Here is a 16,727-nt window from a genome sequence, read left to right as displayed (position 1 = left end):
GTGGCACAGAGCGCCCTGCGGGGCATGGCCAGCGGCAGCTCTGCCCCGGCCGAGCGTGGGGCAGCCACAGGAATCTCGGAGCAGGCAGGAGGGCCGAGCTATTTTTAACCTGCTCCCAGCCAGCGAGCAGGAAAGCTGAGCCCGCCTAGGCCCCAGGCAATCGGTGCCCCATGCCAGGGCGCAGGCAGCAGGGCCCCTGGCCAAGCAGAGCAGCTCAGGCTCCACAAGCAGCTCCTGCAGGCTGGGCACTGGGGGAGGGAACGGAGCCAGGCAGAGCGGGCAGTGGGTGGCACCCCAGCCTTTGGCCTTCCTGTCACCGCTGCAGCCTGGAGCAGCAGGCTAGGCTTGGGAGGACAGCAAGACATGGCTGCGGAGCTGCCCCAGGCAGGAGCGGGCACCACAGCGGATCGCGGCCGTGCCGCTCCGGCTGGTAGCCGGGGAGCACCAGCACGGCCAGGGGCCCAGCAGCAGAGCCCCGTGGCTGGTGGGGGCCGTGAGGGCTCCAAACACGCTGCCAGAGCTGGGCGCTGCCCCTACGAGGGCCAGGGCATTAGGGCTACGCTGCGCCTCTCCCAAGCACGCCAAGGGCCTGAGGGCGCCAGCCTCCCCTCCCTCTGCCAGCGTCAGTGCCCATGTGCAGGCCTGAACCCCGCCACTGCCCTGGGGGCCCACGCAGCTCTGGGCAGGCAGCCGGCCCCCGGGACGCTGAGTGCCCTGGGCAGGAGGAGGGACAGCCAGACAGACGGACGGACACAGGCAGACAGCGCCAGGCATTTATTGGTCTGAGTGCAGAGCTCACAGTCCATTGCTGGGCAGTGGAGGGCCCTGCCGGGGCTCGGCTCTGAGGGGGCAGCAGCAGCAGGCGCTGGGGACTGGCAGAGAAAGCGAGTGCAGAGCCCCGACCACGGGGCCCAGGCAGGGAGGAACTTTGGGGCAGGGCTGCGGGACACGCTCCCCCCCCACTCCCCCAGCCGGAGCAGGGGACACCCCGCTAGAGCCCACCCCCCATTCCCAGCAGCGGGAGAGGCACTGGAGCCAGGCCAGCACTGCCCTACAAACGCCCCCTGCTTCTCCAGAAAAGGAGCCCTGCGGGGGGCAGGGGCAGAGCACCCAGGTCTCCCCCCTGCAGCCCACGCTGGCTGAGCCCCAGGGGCTCCCCGGTTACATGGGCAGCCAGGAAGGGCACGAGGGCAGCAGAGCTGGGCAGCGCCGCAGGCCAGGGGAGGCAGAGACGCAGGGACAGAGGCAGATGCACGTGTGGCACATTCAGCTCCCAGCCCCCACCTCCCAGCGCGCAGCCCCCAATGCACTCGCAGGGAACCCAGGGGAGCCGAGCCCCTCCTGCCCCGGGGAGGGGGCCGAGGCTGCAGCCGCCCTGGTGAGCGGGACCCCCACGGCCACACAGAACCATCCGCCAATGGGCAGTGGGGAGAGCCGGCCCCACACAGCCCACCCTGGAGGGGGTGGGGATCCTCACACGCGCCTTCACTCCCCAAACCGGAACATTAACCGTTTCCCTCCCCGCCAGCCCAGCCCTGCCCCCAAACGCCTGCAGGGAGACCCCCAAACCCCACCCCCGCGCCCTGGCCAGCCAGGGCAGCCCCCCGCCCCAGGGGGCAAGGGAGGCTGGTCTGGGGGCATTGGTCCCTTGGGGTCCTTGCCAGCTGCTGTCCCCTTGGCAGGGAGGGGCCACTCCGCTGCTCTGGCCAGGCCCCACGTGTCTGCAGCACGGCGAGCCCGGGGGCCTGAGGCAGGCGGCAGGCAAGCCCGGGGGCCTGAGGCAGGCGGCAGGCAGAGCCGGGCCGGTCACGGGCACTGCGCCTTCTGCTGGAAGTAGGCCTCGAAACGGCACAGCGCGTAATCCTGCACAGGGAGAGAGCGTCAGGCTGGGGCAGGGACCCCCCAGAGCCCCCCTGGTGTGGGGGCAGGGCCAGAACAGGGACCCCGCAGAGCCCCCCAGGCGTGGGGGCAGGGCCAGAACAGGGACCCCGCAGAGCCCCCCAGGCGTGGGGGCAGGGGAGCCCAGTCGCCCCGCAGAGCCCCCCAGGCGTGGGGGCAGGGCCAGAACAGGGACCCCGCAGAGCCCCCCAGGCGTGGGGGCAGGGGAGCCCAGTCGCCCCGCGCAGCCCCCCAGGCGCGGGGGCAGGGGAGCCCAGTCGCCCCGCACAGCCCCCCCCCAGGCGTGGGGGCAGGGGAGCCCAGTCGCCCCGCAGAGCCCCCCCCCCAGGCGTGGGGGCAGGGGAGCCCAGTCGCCCCGCACAGCCCCCCCCCCGGCGTGGGGGCAGGGGAGCCCAGTCGCCCCGCGCAGCCCCCCAGGCGCGGGGGCAGGGGAGCCCAGTCGCCCCGCGCAGCCCCCCGGGCGCGGGGGGCAGGGGAGCCCAGTCGCCCCGCGCAGCCCCCCGGGCGCGGGGGCAGGGGAGCCCAGTCGCCCCGCGCAGCCCCCCGGGCGCGGGGGCAGGGGAGCCCAGTCGCCCCGCGCAGCCCCCCGGGCGCGGGGGCAGGGGAGCCCAGTCGCCCCGCGCAGCCCCCCGGGCGCGGGGGCAGGGGAGCCCAGTCGCCCCGCGCAGCCCCCCGGGCGCGGGGGCAGGGGAGCCCAGTCGCCCCGCAGAACCCCCAGGCGTGGGGGCAGGGGAGCCCAGTCGCCCCGCAGAGCCCCCCAGGCGTGGGGGCAGGGGAGCCCAGTCGCCCCGCAGAGCCCCCCAGGCGTGGGGGCAGGGGAGCCCAGTCGCCCCGCAGAGCCCCCCAGGCGTGGGGGCAGGGGAGCCCAGTCGCCCCGCAGAGCCCCCCAGGCGTGGGGGCAGGGGAGCCCAGGGACCCCGCGCAGCCCCCCAGGCGTGGGGGCAGGGGAGCCCAGTCGCCCCGCAGAGCCCCCCAGGCGTGGGGGCAGGGGAGCCCAGGGACCCCGTGCAGCCCCCCAGGCGTGGGGGCAGAGCCAGAACACAAGGACCCACATGTGGCCGCACTGAGGGCCTGGCATAGGGAGGCAGCAGGTACCCACAGTGCTCAGCAGGGCAGGTCCCTCCCGTCCTCTGCAAAGGGAGAGCTTAGGGCAGACGCCCCTCAAGACACCGAACCAGGCTGGGCCCCCCCGACCTGTCCCCCTCTCAGCAGGCAGCCCTGGGCAGTGCCCCGTGGGAGTCAAGGGGCAGAGTCGCCCATGCCCCGTGCTCACCAGGTAGCCGAACTCAATGGTGGAGATCTTCGCCTGCAGGATGGACCAGAGGCCCCAAAAGAAGTGAGAGGCCAGAGCAAACCTGAGAGGAGAGAGCAGCCATTGGGGAGACGCTGGGAGAGACCCCCGCACTGTGCCATGTCCCAGACTCCACCCCAAGTCCCCAGGGCACCTGGCTTCCCTTCCAGAGCCCCTCAGGCACCCCCAGGCTGTGCAGCAAGGCTGGGAGAAGGAGCCTGCAACAGATGCCTGACTGCACTGGAGGGCTCTTTAAAGAGAGGATCTGTCCTTGAGGAGGGCAGCAGGGTGGGGGTCCCCCTGCACCCGCTCCGTGTGGGGGAAACGGGGGGGGTCTCCCCTTGCTGCCCCCGGTCATTCACTCACCGGCTGATTTCAGTGAGCATCTCCTCCTCGATGCGGGCCTGCTCCTCGTGCGTGGTGCCCCCGCGCCGCCCCGAGTCCTCCCACAGGTAGTGCCGGATGAAGTGCAGCTGCAGGCAGGGCAGGCAAGTCTCAGCCTCAGGCCCCGAACGCAGGGTGGGGAGCTGGGGTGTGCAGGGGATGGGGAATCTAGGCTCTGCCTACCTGCCCAGCTGGGCGAGGCCCAGAGTGAGCCGGGGACTCCTGGGGGAATTCTGCACCACTGCGCATGCGCAGAATTCATGCCCCCCACAGAATGATAGATTCTGCCGGGGAGGCGCTGCAATTTCACCTTTTATGCACCAGAGACTGTTGTGGGCCCAGAAGAGTGGGCAGCTGGCTCAGGGGCGGAGCAGCCAGCCGTGGAGAGGGAGGCGGAGAGGCTGCATTCCTCACAGCGCCCTGCCTGCGCGGCCAGGTGAGGAGGCGTGGGGTATTGGGAGGGGGACAGGACAGGGCACACAGGCTGCAAGCGGTCACATAGACTGGGGTTCAGAAAGGCTAGTGGGGGGCACAGGAGCTAGTGAGGTGACAGCACCGACCATGGGGCTGAATGGGAGTGGGGTACAGGGCCACAAGGGGATGGGGGAGAGGGGTGGCTGAGTGGAGCGTGCAGGGCCACGTGGGGATTGGGGCAGCTGTTCCTGGCTGAATGGGAGAGGCTAGGGGTCACCCAGAGCCTGCATGGGGGAGGCTCCCCAACTCCCTAACAATTTCCCCCCTCCCAAAACCTTCTCCCAGCCACACCCACCAGGTTCATTCCCAGGCTTGTTCCCGCTCCCTCAGCTCCTCCGTTACCCTGACTCCCCACAGCCTCTGCACTGCCCCTGAGGGGGGCGAGAATCCGGTTCTGTATTAGAGTAGAAATGAATTACTCAAAGGTCTGTATCAACAGGCCTAGCGAGGGCCTATTTGTCAAGAAACGTTTCCTGAAGCTTGTGTGGTGTCTGTACTGTTACAGACACACTTGCTGACTGGTATTTTGAAATCCATTACCAAAACAACTGAAACTGGCGTGATTATACTGTTACTTTGACAAAATATGCAGAATTTTGCAGAACTTCACAATATTCTGCACAGAATTTTTAAGGTTTTGGTGCAGAATTCCCCCAGGAGTGGGGGGGCTCCCCGGGGCACGGGGCTCAGAACGGGGCTCAGAACCCAGCAACAATCCCAACAGCTACAGCCCCACCAACCAGCGCGCAAGCACCTCGCCCCCCAGGGCAGCAGCCTGGCAAAGATTGGACTCACTGCCCGCCCGCCCTCCCCGGGGCTCCCGCAGCCGGGCGGCTCGGTTACCTGCTGCTGGCGCGTGGGGTAGTTCTCCAGGGAGGCCTGGTAGTAGGGCCACGTGTCGTGGGTGTAGTCGTACACCCACTCACAGAAGTGATTGCCGATGTCAAAGCCCCTGCAAGGAGGGGGGCGGAGGTTAGGTGCTTCCATGCTTGCAGGGTGCCAGCCTCCTCGTGGCCCCAACCCCACCCCAGCAGGCAGCCGCAGCAGAGCTGCCCCAATAGCCCCATATGGGTCCCACAGCCAAGGGAGCACTGGCCTGGGCAGCCACCCCACCAACCCCATTGACCTTATGAGTGTAATAATCTCATTGAAAGGTGACAGGGCCAGAAAGAGTTAATTACCTCCCAGACTGACCTGACCCAGGGCGGAACTTTAGAGACTCGTTAGGAAGATCTGTAAATGAACAGAGCTTTGAAATGCAGCGGGCAGTGTTAGAGTAAAAGGGTAGATGTTTGCTCAGGGCTTGGGATGTCAGCAAACAAGTCTTGTCTATCGCTATAGCTCTGATTCAAAGATCAAAAAAGGAGTATTAACATTTATGATGATACTTGAGTGAAATAGTGTTATTGTCGGACGGTCGTGGTAACCTGTATCTCAGTGGTCCCCCGCCTAGTGCCCCCTAGTGCCCAGCAGGGGACCTGCGGGGACAGAGAACTCAGGCTGCGGGCTCAGTGTTCTCTGTTCCCAGCAGGTGCAGGGCCTGCCTAGTGCCCAGCAGGGGAGAGAAGCCGCGGCCCGGGCCTGCCGGGGACAGAGAGCTCTGGGCTGCAGGCGCTGGTGTTCTCGGTGCCCGGCAGGTGCCCAGCAGAGAAGAGAAGCTGGGGCCCCGCGCCTGCCGGGGACAGAGCACTCCAGGGCTGCCGGCACCAGTGTTCTCTGTCCTCGCGGCTTTTCTCCGGCTTCTCTCTGGATTCAGATATTATGTGATATTAAATATGTTTTTTGTATTATTTAATGTACAAACACAAAATAAGCCTTGTAAAATTGTTGGCGCCCGCCACACTCTTCTGAAAACATGAATGTGCTACTGGCCACAAAAAGGCTGGGGAGCACTGCTGTATCTGAACTATTTAATGGATAAATTCCCCTGTGCTAATTGCCAGGATGTTTGGAAGGTGAGTTAAGCCTATTGTTTTCTCAGGCCAAAAGGCTGCTGGAAATGTATAAGAACCCTGGGACACGATCCTGCTTCATCTCAGATCTGCTCTGAGTTTCAAGAGGGGGAAACCTTAAGCCACAAGGATTGAGATCCCCAGTCACTGACTGGAGCCACCCTGAATATGGACATTGGACTGTAACCTCTGGACTATTTCTAAAAGGACTTTTGGCAACTACAAGCTCACATCTACTATGTATCTGAACCTCAAGAAATTGGACTCAAGACTGTCTGTATATGGATCTTTTAACCAACTCTCTCTCTCTTTTATAATAAATTTTAGTTTAGTTAACAAGAATTGGCTATTAGCGTGTATTTTGGGTAAGATCTAAGTTATCATTTGACCTGGATCTAGGGCTTGGTCCTTTGGGATCAGGAAAACCTTTTCTTTTATATGATGAGATAAGATTTTCAGAATTTATCATCATATGTTTGACAGGTGTGTCTGGACGGAGGCCTGAGGCTGGGCACTTTAAGGGAACTGCGGGGTTTGAACTTCTCACTAACCAGTGAGGTGCTACAGAAGCTGTTTTGTGCTGGTTGGTAAATCTAAGTACTGGAATATCCACCAGCGTTTGGGGTTTTTCGGCCCCGTTCTGTTTGCAGTTCAGCCTGATTGAGTGACCTCAGCTGGCTCCCACGGGCAGCACCGTCACACCTGTGTAGGTTGCATGGCCCAGGGAGAGCACAAGGCCGGGCAGCCGTCCCCAGAGCTGGTCTGACAGCCCCACGTGGGCAGCACAGCCCACGGAGAGCTCCGGGCTGGGCAGTGGAGGCCCTATACATGCCAGCTTAGGCACACCCACCCTGCCCCGGCCTCCCATCACCCACCTGTAGTTGTAGCTGCTGTATTCAAAGTCAATCAGCATCAGCTTGTCAGTGGGATGTGACTCTTGCCCAGCCAGCAGCAGGATGTTCCCTGGGAAGGGAAAGGCAGGTGAGAGCGGCTGCCTTGGGGAGCCCCTCAGGTCCCAGGTAGCCCTGGCCTGGGGCTGAAGCAGGTCAGCCCCAGGCAGGGCTTAGGCTGCTGCCCAGGCCAAGCTGTGCCTAGGCCAGCGAGGTTCCCCTGACCCGACCCCAGAGGGGAGCTGCGCTGTAGTGGTGGCTCAGGTGCCAGCGAGCCCAAGGCTGGGCTAGTCCGGCTGGCAATGCCGACCGCCAACAGGGGCATCTCACCCCCTGCCACTCACCTTCCTGCACGTCATTGTGGCAGAAGACCACAGGGGAGGGTGTGGACTCCAGCAGCTCCCTGGAATTGAGGGGAGAGAGACGTCAGCAGACAGCCCGCTTCATCCCTCCCACTCCCCCAGGCTCTCCAGCAGGGGGCGCTGCGAGGGGGAGCCCCAAGGAGAGCAGCTCTGATGCTGCTAGCTTCTGCCACCCGCTGTGCTCAGCGGTGCCAGGCAGAGACCCACCCACCTCCGGGCAGCCAGCGCCCAGCCTCCGGGGATGGGAGACGGGGGATGGGCCCATGGTCCTGTCGCAGTGCAGAGCTGGGGAAACCAGCAGCGAGAGGCCCCCTTAGCGGGCTGGGGGGGCACCTTTCCAGCCAGCCCCAAGGGCAGTGTGCCCTCCCCCACCCCCACGTGGCTATGGCAGCCCCTCGGGCCCTGGGCTCACCTGAGGCTCCCCATTTCCTGCTGCAGGTTATAGGCTTTGAGCTGGTTGAACTTCTTCCGCTGGGCTTCCTGGGGGAAGGTGAGCTCGGCAATCTGCTTCAGGTACCTGGAGCGCAGGGTCCTGTCACCTCCACAGGGCAAGGCCCCCAGCCCTCGTCCCTGGGAGCAGGGGAGACCCCCTTCCTCCGGGAGCAGGGGAGACCCCTCCCACCCCCTTCCTCCGGGAGCAGGGGAGATCCCCTTCCTCCGGGAGCAGGGGAGACCCCTCCCACCCCCTTCCTCCGGGAGCAGGGGGATGGGGATTCCCCCAACACTCACTCCCCCCCACTTGCCTCCCCTGGGAGAAGTGAGATGGGGAGACACCCCCCACTCAGTCCCCCACCCGAGCAGTGAGATGGGGAGGGGCCCCTCCACTCCCCGTAAGACAGGGCCCATTATTCTCTTTCCTGGCCCCATGGCACTGCATCGAGGGGGTGCTCCCCTCAGGGCTATTACTGCAAAGTGATGGGGGGTGACTCCTTGCCAGCCACACTCTAGGCCCCCACTCCTGCAGGGGAAGGGCCCCCGGGGGGACGCAGCTGGTGCTCAGAGGGGCCAGCCGGGACGACCCGGCCTGCAGCCTGCAGGCCAGAGAACCCCGGAGCAGTGCTAGGGAAGGGGTTACCGTTCCATGGTCCCAAACAGCCACTTGGGCTCCTTGTTGAAGGGCATCACCATGCCGTGGAAGCGGGACATCTTCATCGCGATCTCCCTGGAGATGTCGGGGTCCTGCAGGTCCTCCGTGCACAGACGCCGGCTCTGGGGGAACACGGCAGGCATGAGACAGCCTGGCCTCCAGGGAATGGGATGGGGGCAGCAGGGAGCCCAGGGCTCGCTTGGCCTGGCATGGAGCCTCCAACGCCGGGGGAGGGACAGGCCCACTCAGTGCCCCCGGGAGCCCACAGGTCTGAGCCAAGCAACAGAACCAAGGGCCAACCCACCCAGGACGGGCACAGAGCCGGGCACTGCCAGGCACCTGCCACGTGCAGCAGCCACTTGGGCCTCACCAGCCCCTGAAGTCAGGCAGGGAGGTCTCTGGCCAGCCCGTTGGGGGCTGGGGTCCCGTGGGGGGGGGAAGGGCAGAGGGTAGGCCGCCCAGCGAGGCCCATACCGGAATGTACTGCTCCAGGCGCCCCTGCGGAAAGACCCCGTACAGCCGTGGCCCCAGTGCCCGCTCTGCCAGGATGGCAAACATCACGCTCTCCAGAACCAGCGAGTCCACGCCCTGCAGAGACAGAGCCATGGGTGAGGGGCACCCACCCCAACCCTGTGCAGTCAGGGGAGGGGCCGTGACCCTGAGAGCCCCACACCCTGCACAACCCCGGGCGGGGGGGGGGGGGGAAGGCAGACCCTGGGACTCCCCAAGCCTACACAATCCCTGGGGGGAGGTGGTGACCCCGGGAATCTCCCAACCCTGCACAATGGGGGGGGAGTGACCCCCAGACACTGCTTGATGCCAGGGTGGGGAAGCAGCAAATCCACAATCCACAGCCCAGCCCAATGCACAGTCCTCGGGAACCCCCACCAGAGAAGGGGGAACAGCATTAATCCCCCCAGCCTTGAACCCTTCACTGGCCCATGCAAAAAGCTCCCAGGAGTCAGCACCCAGCAGCAGCAAGCTGGACAGAGGCGTTTCTCTAGCCCGGAGGGTGCTGCAGGGCTGGGAGAGCAGGGGGCTGCGGGTGGGGACTATGGGGCACTAGCAGAGCGGGGGGGGGCAGGGCTGGGATAACGGGGGGCTGCGGGTGGGGAGCGAGGGGCACTGGCAGAGCGGGAGGGGGCAGGGCTGGGATAGCAGGGGGCTGCGGGTGGGGACTATGGGGCACTGGCAGAGTGGGAGGGGGCAGGGCTGGGATAGCAGGGGGCTGCGGGTGGGGAGCGAGGGGCACTGGCAGAGAGGGAGGGGGCAGGGCTGGGATAGCAGGGGGCTGCGGGTGGGGAGTGAGGGGCACTGGCAGAGAGGGAGGGGGCAGGGCTGGGATAGCAGGGGGCTGCGGGTGGGGAGCGAGGGGCACTGGCAGAGCTGGGGGGCAGGGCTGGGATAGCAGGGGGCTGCGGGTTGGGAGTGAGGGGCACTAGCAGAGCGGGAGGGGGCAGGGCTGGGATAGCAGGGGGCTGCGGGTGGGGGGCGAGGGGCACTGGCAGAGCGGGAGGGGACAGGGCTGGGATAGCAGGGGGCTGTGGGTTGGGAGTGAGGGGCACTGGCAGAGCGGGAGGGGACAGGGCTGGGATAGCAGGGGGCTGTGGGTGGGGCGTGAGGGGCACTGGCCCCCCGGGGGAGGAGGCAGGGCTGTCCTAGGCCTCGGCCTCACCGGGGGGTGGGGGGGGTGGATGACAGTCCCTGCAGAGGCCTGCGTAGCCCCCCCAGCTGGCCCCAGTGGCTCGCAGGGAGCCTGTGGCTGGGCTGACACGGTCAGGCCGGGCGGGGCCGGTTCACCCACACGCCGGCCCCAGCCGAACGCGGCGCAGGACGCGGCTCGGTGTGTCCCTGGTGTCCCCCCCCCGTGCCCTGCCGCCGGGCTGCGGGCGCCTCACCTGCAGGATGGCCCCGTAGACGCGCAGCAGCACCTGCCGAGGCTCGTCGCCCACGCTCAGGACGTGCTCCGGGAGGCTGCACTTGTACAGCAGGTTGCTGAGGCCCCCGCTGCAAAGGGGAGCGGGGCGCGGGTCAGACACGGGGCAGGGCGGGAGCACGGGGCGCGGCCCGGGAGCTTTGCGGGTCCCTCCCAGGCCAAGTGAGCTGCTGCCGGGGCGCGAAGCGGGTCCCAGCAGCCCCCGGAGCACGGCCCGGCCGAGGGGCCCCAGGCTCCCCCCCCCCGGGAACGGCAGCATCGCCCTGGGCCCGCCCCGGAGCTAGGGGTCGCGGTGCCCCCTTCCGTCCCTCTGCCCCGCCCGCCCCAGCCCCGGCCCTGGCCCAGGCGGGGTCCGCCCCCCACCAGGCTCGGGCCCGAGCCGTACAGCGCCGGGCACGGGGGAGGGGCCGCTGCCAGGCGGCGGGGGCAGCCCGGGGACCTTCGCTCCCCTGCGCCGCGGCCGGGCCGGGCCGGGCCGCATCCCTCGGGCGCCGGCGGGGGCAAAGGGCGCGAGCTGGCAGGACTGCGACGGGGGGACCCTGCGCGGGGCTCGGCCCGGGCTGGGCGCCCCGTGAGCCGGGCGTAGCACGGGGCCCATCGCCCCACCACGGGGCCCCGGGCGCTCCGGCCGCACGAGACCCGCCGGCCCGGCCGCAGAGCGGGGCCGTTCACCCGGGACCCTAACGACGGCACCGCGGCGCTGGCAGGAGCATCAGCCCGAGCCCGAGGCGGAGGCGGAGGCGGAGGCGGAGGCGGGGCCGGGGCCGCTCCCTCCAGCCCCGCCCCGCCGGGTCCGGTCCGGTACCTGACCGGGCTGATGCCGAACTCCTCGGGCGCGATCAGCTTCCAGGAGCCGGCCAGGAACTCGCGGCACCACAGGAAGGCGCGGAGCCGGGTGCGCGCGGGCACGGCAGCGCCGCGGGGGGAGCCGGGAACCGCGCACTCGCCATCGCCCGGGCACCGCGCGCCGGGCGCCTCCGGCTCCATCTCCGCTCGCCGCCGGGCCGGCTCTGTGCCCGCCCCCGCCGGCCCGGCCAATCAGCGCCCGCTCCCGCCGGTCTCCGCCAATCACCGCCCACCCGCGCCGGCCGGACAATCACCGCCCTCCCCCCGCCGGCCCGGCCAATCAGCTCCCGCCGGCCTCCGCCAATCACCGCCCGCCCCCGCCAGCCCGGCCAATCAGTGCCCGCCCCCACCGGCCCCCGCCAATCACGGCGCGGTCCCGCCAATCACCGCCCTGCCCCGCCAGCCCGGCCAATCAGCGCCCGCCCCCGCCGGCCTCCGCCAATCGCCGCCCGCCGCAGCCGGCCCCGACCAATCGCCGCCCGTCCCTGCCAGTCCTGACCAATCGCCGCCCGTCCCTCCGCCAGTCGCCGCCCGCCCCCGCCAGCCCTGACCAATCGCCGCCGGCTCCAGCTAATCGTCGCCCGCCCCCGCCGGCCTGCGCCAATCGACGCGCTGTTTGCCTCCTACGTTATCTCACGTTCCGCCAATAAACGCCCTCTCCTCACGGCGCCGATGAAGGCCCGATTGGTCTAGTGTCGGGGAGGCTCGCGGACTTATCATTGTGATTGGCGAGACGGGGTCGGAAGGGGAAGCCTGAATCAACCAATCGCCGCGGAGTCTTTGGCAGTGGCAGCCAATCAGGGCCTAGGTCCCGTAGCTAAGGCCGCGCGACAAGTGGGCGGGAGGCGTAAGAGCACCAGCCAATGGGCAGTGGCCGCCCCGGGGGCGGGTCGCCGCAGGATGCCGCGGAACGTAGAGCTCAAGGCGCGCGCGCGGGACCTGGCGCGCGCGGAGCGGGTCGCCGAGCGGCTCAGCGGGGGCGCGGGTCGCGCGCTCACCCAGACCGACACCTTCCTGCGCGCGCCGCGCGGCCGCCTCAAGCTGCGCGACTTCGGGGTGCGCGCCCGGGCGGGGGGGGTCCGGTCACCGAGCGCCCCGCCCCGCCCCGCCCCGCAGCGTCCATTGGCCGGGACCTGCGGGGGGGCAGCGCGTGGAGCCCCGCCCCCCCCCTCCCGCTGCGGCCCAGGGACCGGCCGGTCGCTTCCCGGAGCGGCGCGGGGCCAGGGCCGAGCCCGAGCCCGAGCCCGGCACCGCTAGTCCGGAGTGCGGCCCCCCCCACCCCCCTTTACCTCAGCCCTGAACCCCCAGCTCCGAGCCCCCAGCCCTGAGCCACTAGTCCTGAGCCCTGTCCTGTACCCCAACCCCCTCCTGCACCCCCTAGTCCGGAGTGCAGCCCCCCCCCACCCCCCTGAACCCCCAACCCCCAGCTCCGAGCCCCAATCCTGCACCCAACTCCCAGCCCTGCACCGCTAGTCCGGAGTGCGGCCCCCCCCACCCCCCTTTACCTCAGCCCTGAGCCCCCAGCTCCGAGCCCCCAGCCCTGAGCCCCTAGTCCTGAGCCCCCAGCTCTGAGCCACTAGTCCTGAGCCCTGTCCTGTACCCCAACCCCCTCCTGCACCGCTAGTCCGGAATGCGGCCCCCCCACCCCCCTGAACCCCCGCCCTGAACCCCCAGCTCCGAGCCCCCAGCCCCGTCCTGCACCCAACCCCCAGCCCTGAACCCCCCTCCTGCACCCCTCCTTTACCTCAGCCCTGCACCCCCAGCCCTGAGCCCCCAGCTCTGAGCCACTAGTCCTGAGCCCTGTCCTGTACCCCAACCCCCTCCTGCACCACTAGTCCGGAGTGCAGCCCCCCCACCCCCCTGAACCCCCGCCCTGAACCCCCAACCCCCAGCTCTGAGCCCCGTCCTGTACCCCCACCCCTGAGCCCCCCTCCTGCACCCAACTCCCAGCCCTGCACCGCTAGTCCGGAGTGCAGCCCCCCCCCCTTTACCTCAGCCCTGAGCCCCGAACCCCCAGCTCCGAGCCCCGTCCTGTACCGCAAGCCCCTCCTGCACCCAACTTCCTCCTGCACCCCCTAGTCCGGAGTGCAGCCCCCCCACCCCCCTTTACCCCAGCTCTGAGCCCCAATCCTGCACCCAACTCCCAGCCCTGAACCCCATCCTGTACCCCAGCCCTGAGCCCGCTTCTGCACCCCAATCCCCAGCCCTGAACCCCCAGCCCTGTGCCCGCCCTGCACCCCTAGTCCAGAGCCTGCACCCCAGCCCCCTCCTGCACCCCAGCCCTGAGCCCCGTCCTGTACCCCAGCCCCCTCCTGCACCCCAGCCCTAAGCCCCCCTCCTGCACCCCTAGTCCAGAGCCTGCACCCCAATCCCCTCCTGCACCCCAGCACCTGAGCCCCCACCCCTGAGTCTCCCTCCTGCACCCCCTAGTCCTGAGCCTGCACCCCAACCCCCTCCTGCACCCCAGCCCTGAGCCCCGTCCTGCACCCCAGCCCTGAGCCCCGTCCTGTACCCCAGCCCCCTCCTGCACCCCAGCCCTGAGCCCCCCTCCTGCACCCAACTCCCAGCCCTGCACCCCTAGTCCAGAGCCTGCACCCCAGCACCTGAGCCCCCACCCCTGAGTCGCCCTCCTGCACCTCCTAGTCCTGAGCCTGCACCCCAGCCCCCTCCTGCACCCCAGCCCTGAGCCCCGTCCTGCACCCCAGCCCCCTCCTGCACCCCAGCCCTGAGCCCCCCTCCTGCACCCAACTCCCAGCCCTGCACCCCTAGTCCAGAGCCTGCACCCCAATCCCCTCCTGCACCCCAGCACCTGAGCCCCCACCCCTGAGTCACCCTCCTGCACCCCCTAGTCCTGAGCCTGCACCCCAGCCCCCTTCTTGAACTCCCCAGCCCTGAGTCCCCCTCCTGCACTCCCCAGCCCTGAGCTCCCCTCTTGCATCACAGCCCTGAACCCCCAGCCCTGAGCCTGCACCCCAACCCCCTCCCCTGAGCCCCCCTTCTGCACCCCAGCCCAGAGACCCCTCCTACACCCAAACTCCCTCCCAGAGCCCTCACCCCTTTCTGCACCCCAATCTCCCAGGGCTGGCTCTGCAGGCTGGCCAGGCAGGACAGCCTCTCCCGGCCCCTGCTGTCCCATCCCAGGGGGTTGGCAGCTCCTTTCCCCTGAATCCCCGGTCAGTGCTGTCCCGTGTCTGCGGGGCATCGGGAGGCTGGGGCTGGCTGGGTGCTGCACACTTCAGCCAGCGCAGTCGTGCCCCGGGGAGGTGAGGGCACCTTTGTATCCACCCAAGCCCTGCTGCAGTTATCCTGGCGTCAAGGGCCTTCGCTCTGCCTAGCTTGTTTCGCTGCGGGTAGCGGGATGCGCTCCTGTGCTGCGCTGCCCTAGGAGCGGGGTTGGCCGAGGGCGCTACACCTCTATAACCAGTAACGCTGCCAGCAAAGCTCTTCTGGTGGAGACCCATTTCCTACAGACTCGACCCTCCGGCCCTGCTGTCACGGCCTCACAGATCGTGCCCACTCGTGGCCCCGTGCGGTCCGTGGGGGGTGCCCCTTCAGTGAGACAGCCCTTCTCGGGGGGCCACTCTCCTGGGGGTTAAACCCTTCCACCTCCTGGAGCCGCAGCTCTCTGAGCCTTAGCACATCTGTCTCTCGCCGTGGGCCCCCTCGCTCTGGCCCCCTGGGCCTCCACCCCTGAAGGGGTTGATGCCCCCTGTTCTCTAGCCCGGAGCGACTCTCAGCCAGCATAAAACAGGTTTATTGAGCGTTGAACACGGCACAGGAAACTCTCAGGCCTAGCAACCCTCAGCACAGCACATCCCAGTCTCCCCTGCATCCCCTCCTCTGCCTGCTCCCCCCTCTCCAGCCCAGAGCCCCCCTGCTTCCCAGCTGGGCCTCTGATATCCCCGGCCCCAAGCCCGCCCCCCCCCACGCCCGTCCATTGTCTTCTCTCCAGGTAAACAGGGTCGCCTGGGTCTCCTCTCCTCTCAGCCCTCCTCTGGCTGGAACTGGCTGGTCAGGTCACTGGGGTCCTCTCTCCACAGCCCATTGTCCTCCCACTGGCCAGAACCGGCTGTGACTCCTGAGCCAGGTCTCCGGCTTACCATGTCACCAGTCTCTGGGGTCTCCATCTTCCAGGCCATCGGCCGGGGTCCAGAGTTCCCTCTCCGGTCCTCTGTACCAACAAACTCCCTCTCCCCTCACCTCGTTAAACCAGTGACACCCAGGGACACTGCGTCCCCCTCCCTCTGCATGCAAACCATTGGAAAAAAAAACAAGAAAATCCCCCACATCGTCACACCTGCCCTGCTGATTCCCCTGGTTATACAGCCTGGAGCTCGCTCAATGGGGCTACTCCCTTGTATAACTGCAGGGTGTTCTGGGTCCCCATGGGCATGGCTGAGCCAAACCAGACAGCTTTCGTCACTCCCGCCATCCCCTGAGTGTTTCTGGGCTCTCCTGAACTCCCTCGAGTTTGTGGGTATGTCTGGGCCTGCGGGCAGGGCAACCGTGCAGTCGCCTCGCACTCTGACGCACTTCTCTGTTCCCTTTTCAGGATGGCCGGGGACAGCTGATATTTTATGAGCGTCCTGACTCTGAAGGTCCCAAACTTTCTCATTACTCCATCTCCCCGACAGCCGACCCTGCAGGCCTGGTGGTAAGAGCCTTTCCCAGCCTGACACTGTCCGCACACAGCCGTTCCCACAGGAGCATCGGCGTGAGTGGCTGGATAAGCCCCAAGGCTGCTCTAGTCCAGTATGTGTTTCTAACAGTGGGCAGTGGCAGACCCCGCAAAGGAAGGAGTAAGGCCACGTCTACTCTAGGAACACTCCAGCGGCATAGCAACAGCACCAGAGCCAGACGCAGACTAGTGACGGAAGGGGTTCGTCCAATGCAGTAGGCCACCTCTCCGAGTGACAGTAACTAAGTCGACGGAAGAATTCTTCTGGCGACCTAGCTGTGACACTTGGGTGGGAGTGCCATACTTATGTGAGCTGTCGAAATATAGACTAGGGCTAAGAACCCCGTAGTAGCAGATGTGGGATAATTAGCCCCCCACAGTACATCTAACCCTGCTCTCTAATCATTAGCTTGGCTAAAGCCCTGAAATAGGATGTTCAGTGTCCGCTCCAGAATTGTTTGTAGCATTAGCTATTCTAAGTGGCTATTCTTGTTACCCAGGTCACTGTCCAATCCTCTTTTGACTTTTGCGAAGTTCTTCGTCTCACCAGCTTCCAGTGGCAGTGAGTTCCACGGTGGCAGGAAAAGTATTTCTTTTTATCTATTTTGAATTTGCCATCTTCCAGTTTTAGTGCTCGTCCCCTTTTTCTTGTGCTGAGACAGGGAGGACAGAAACGCTCAATCCCCCTTCTCTAGACCATGTCCCTTCTCACAGGTAACAATCCCAATCTATTCAATCTCGCTTCACGTGACAGTTTTTCAAAATCCTTGATCATCCTTGTCTCTCTTTTCTGAACCCCTCTAGTTCTGCACTGCCCAGTAACATGAAATGGATTAAAAACTGGCTGACAGGTCTCAATGTGTAATTGTAAATAAGGACTCGTCGAGTGGGACCATTTCTGGTGGGGTCCTGCAGGGATCAGTTGTTG

The 16,727-nt window shown here is 66.7% G+C and overlaps 1 protein-coding gene across 2 annotated transcripts; it reads right to left on the bottom strand.

Annotated features, from left to right (window-relative positions):
- Window positions 1–759: 759 nt before the first annotated feature.
- CHKB (choline kinase beta) lies at window positions 760–11,288 on the bottom strand. 2 transcript variants are annotated; one of them, XM_045026995.1, is made up of 12 exons: window positions 11,081–11,288; window positions 10,238–10,346; window positions 8,814–8,927; window positions 8,328–8,461; window positions 7,665–7,769; window positions 7,235–7,293; window positions 6,876–6,963; window positions 4,892–5,000; window positions 4,344–4,442; window positions 3,557–3,663; window positions 3,173–3,254; window positions 760–1,863 (listed from the first exon to the last, which is right to left on the bottom strand). In XM_045026995.1, exons 1-12 carry the CDS (start codon window positions 11,260–11,262, stop codon window positions 1,807–1,809), a joined length of 1,245 nt encoding a protein of 414 aa, XP_044882930.1. In that variant the 5' UTR covers window positions 11,263–11,288; the 3' UTR covers window positions 760–1,806. The 2 variants fall into 2 exon arrangements, with proteins under 2 accessions (XP_044882930.1, XP_044882936.1); XM_045027001.1 differs by lacking the exon at window positions 4,344–4,442.
- Between the last annotated feature and the right edge of the window lie 5,439 nt (window positions 11,289–16,727).

The sequence above is a fragment of the Mauremys mutica genome, chromosome 1 (assembly GCF_020497125.1).
Source record: "Mauremys mutica isolate MM-2020 ecotype Southern chromosome 1, ASM2049712v1, whole genome shotgun sequence".
In the NCBI taxonomy this organism is placed as follows: domain Eukaryota; kingdom Metazoa; phylum Chordata; order Testudines; family Geoemydidae; genus Mauremys; species Mauremys mutica.
The sequence above is the reverse complement of the archived record's forward strand: the minus strand, read 5'-3'. Positions and strand labels throughout refer to the sequence as shown.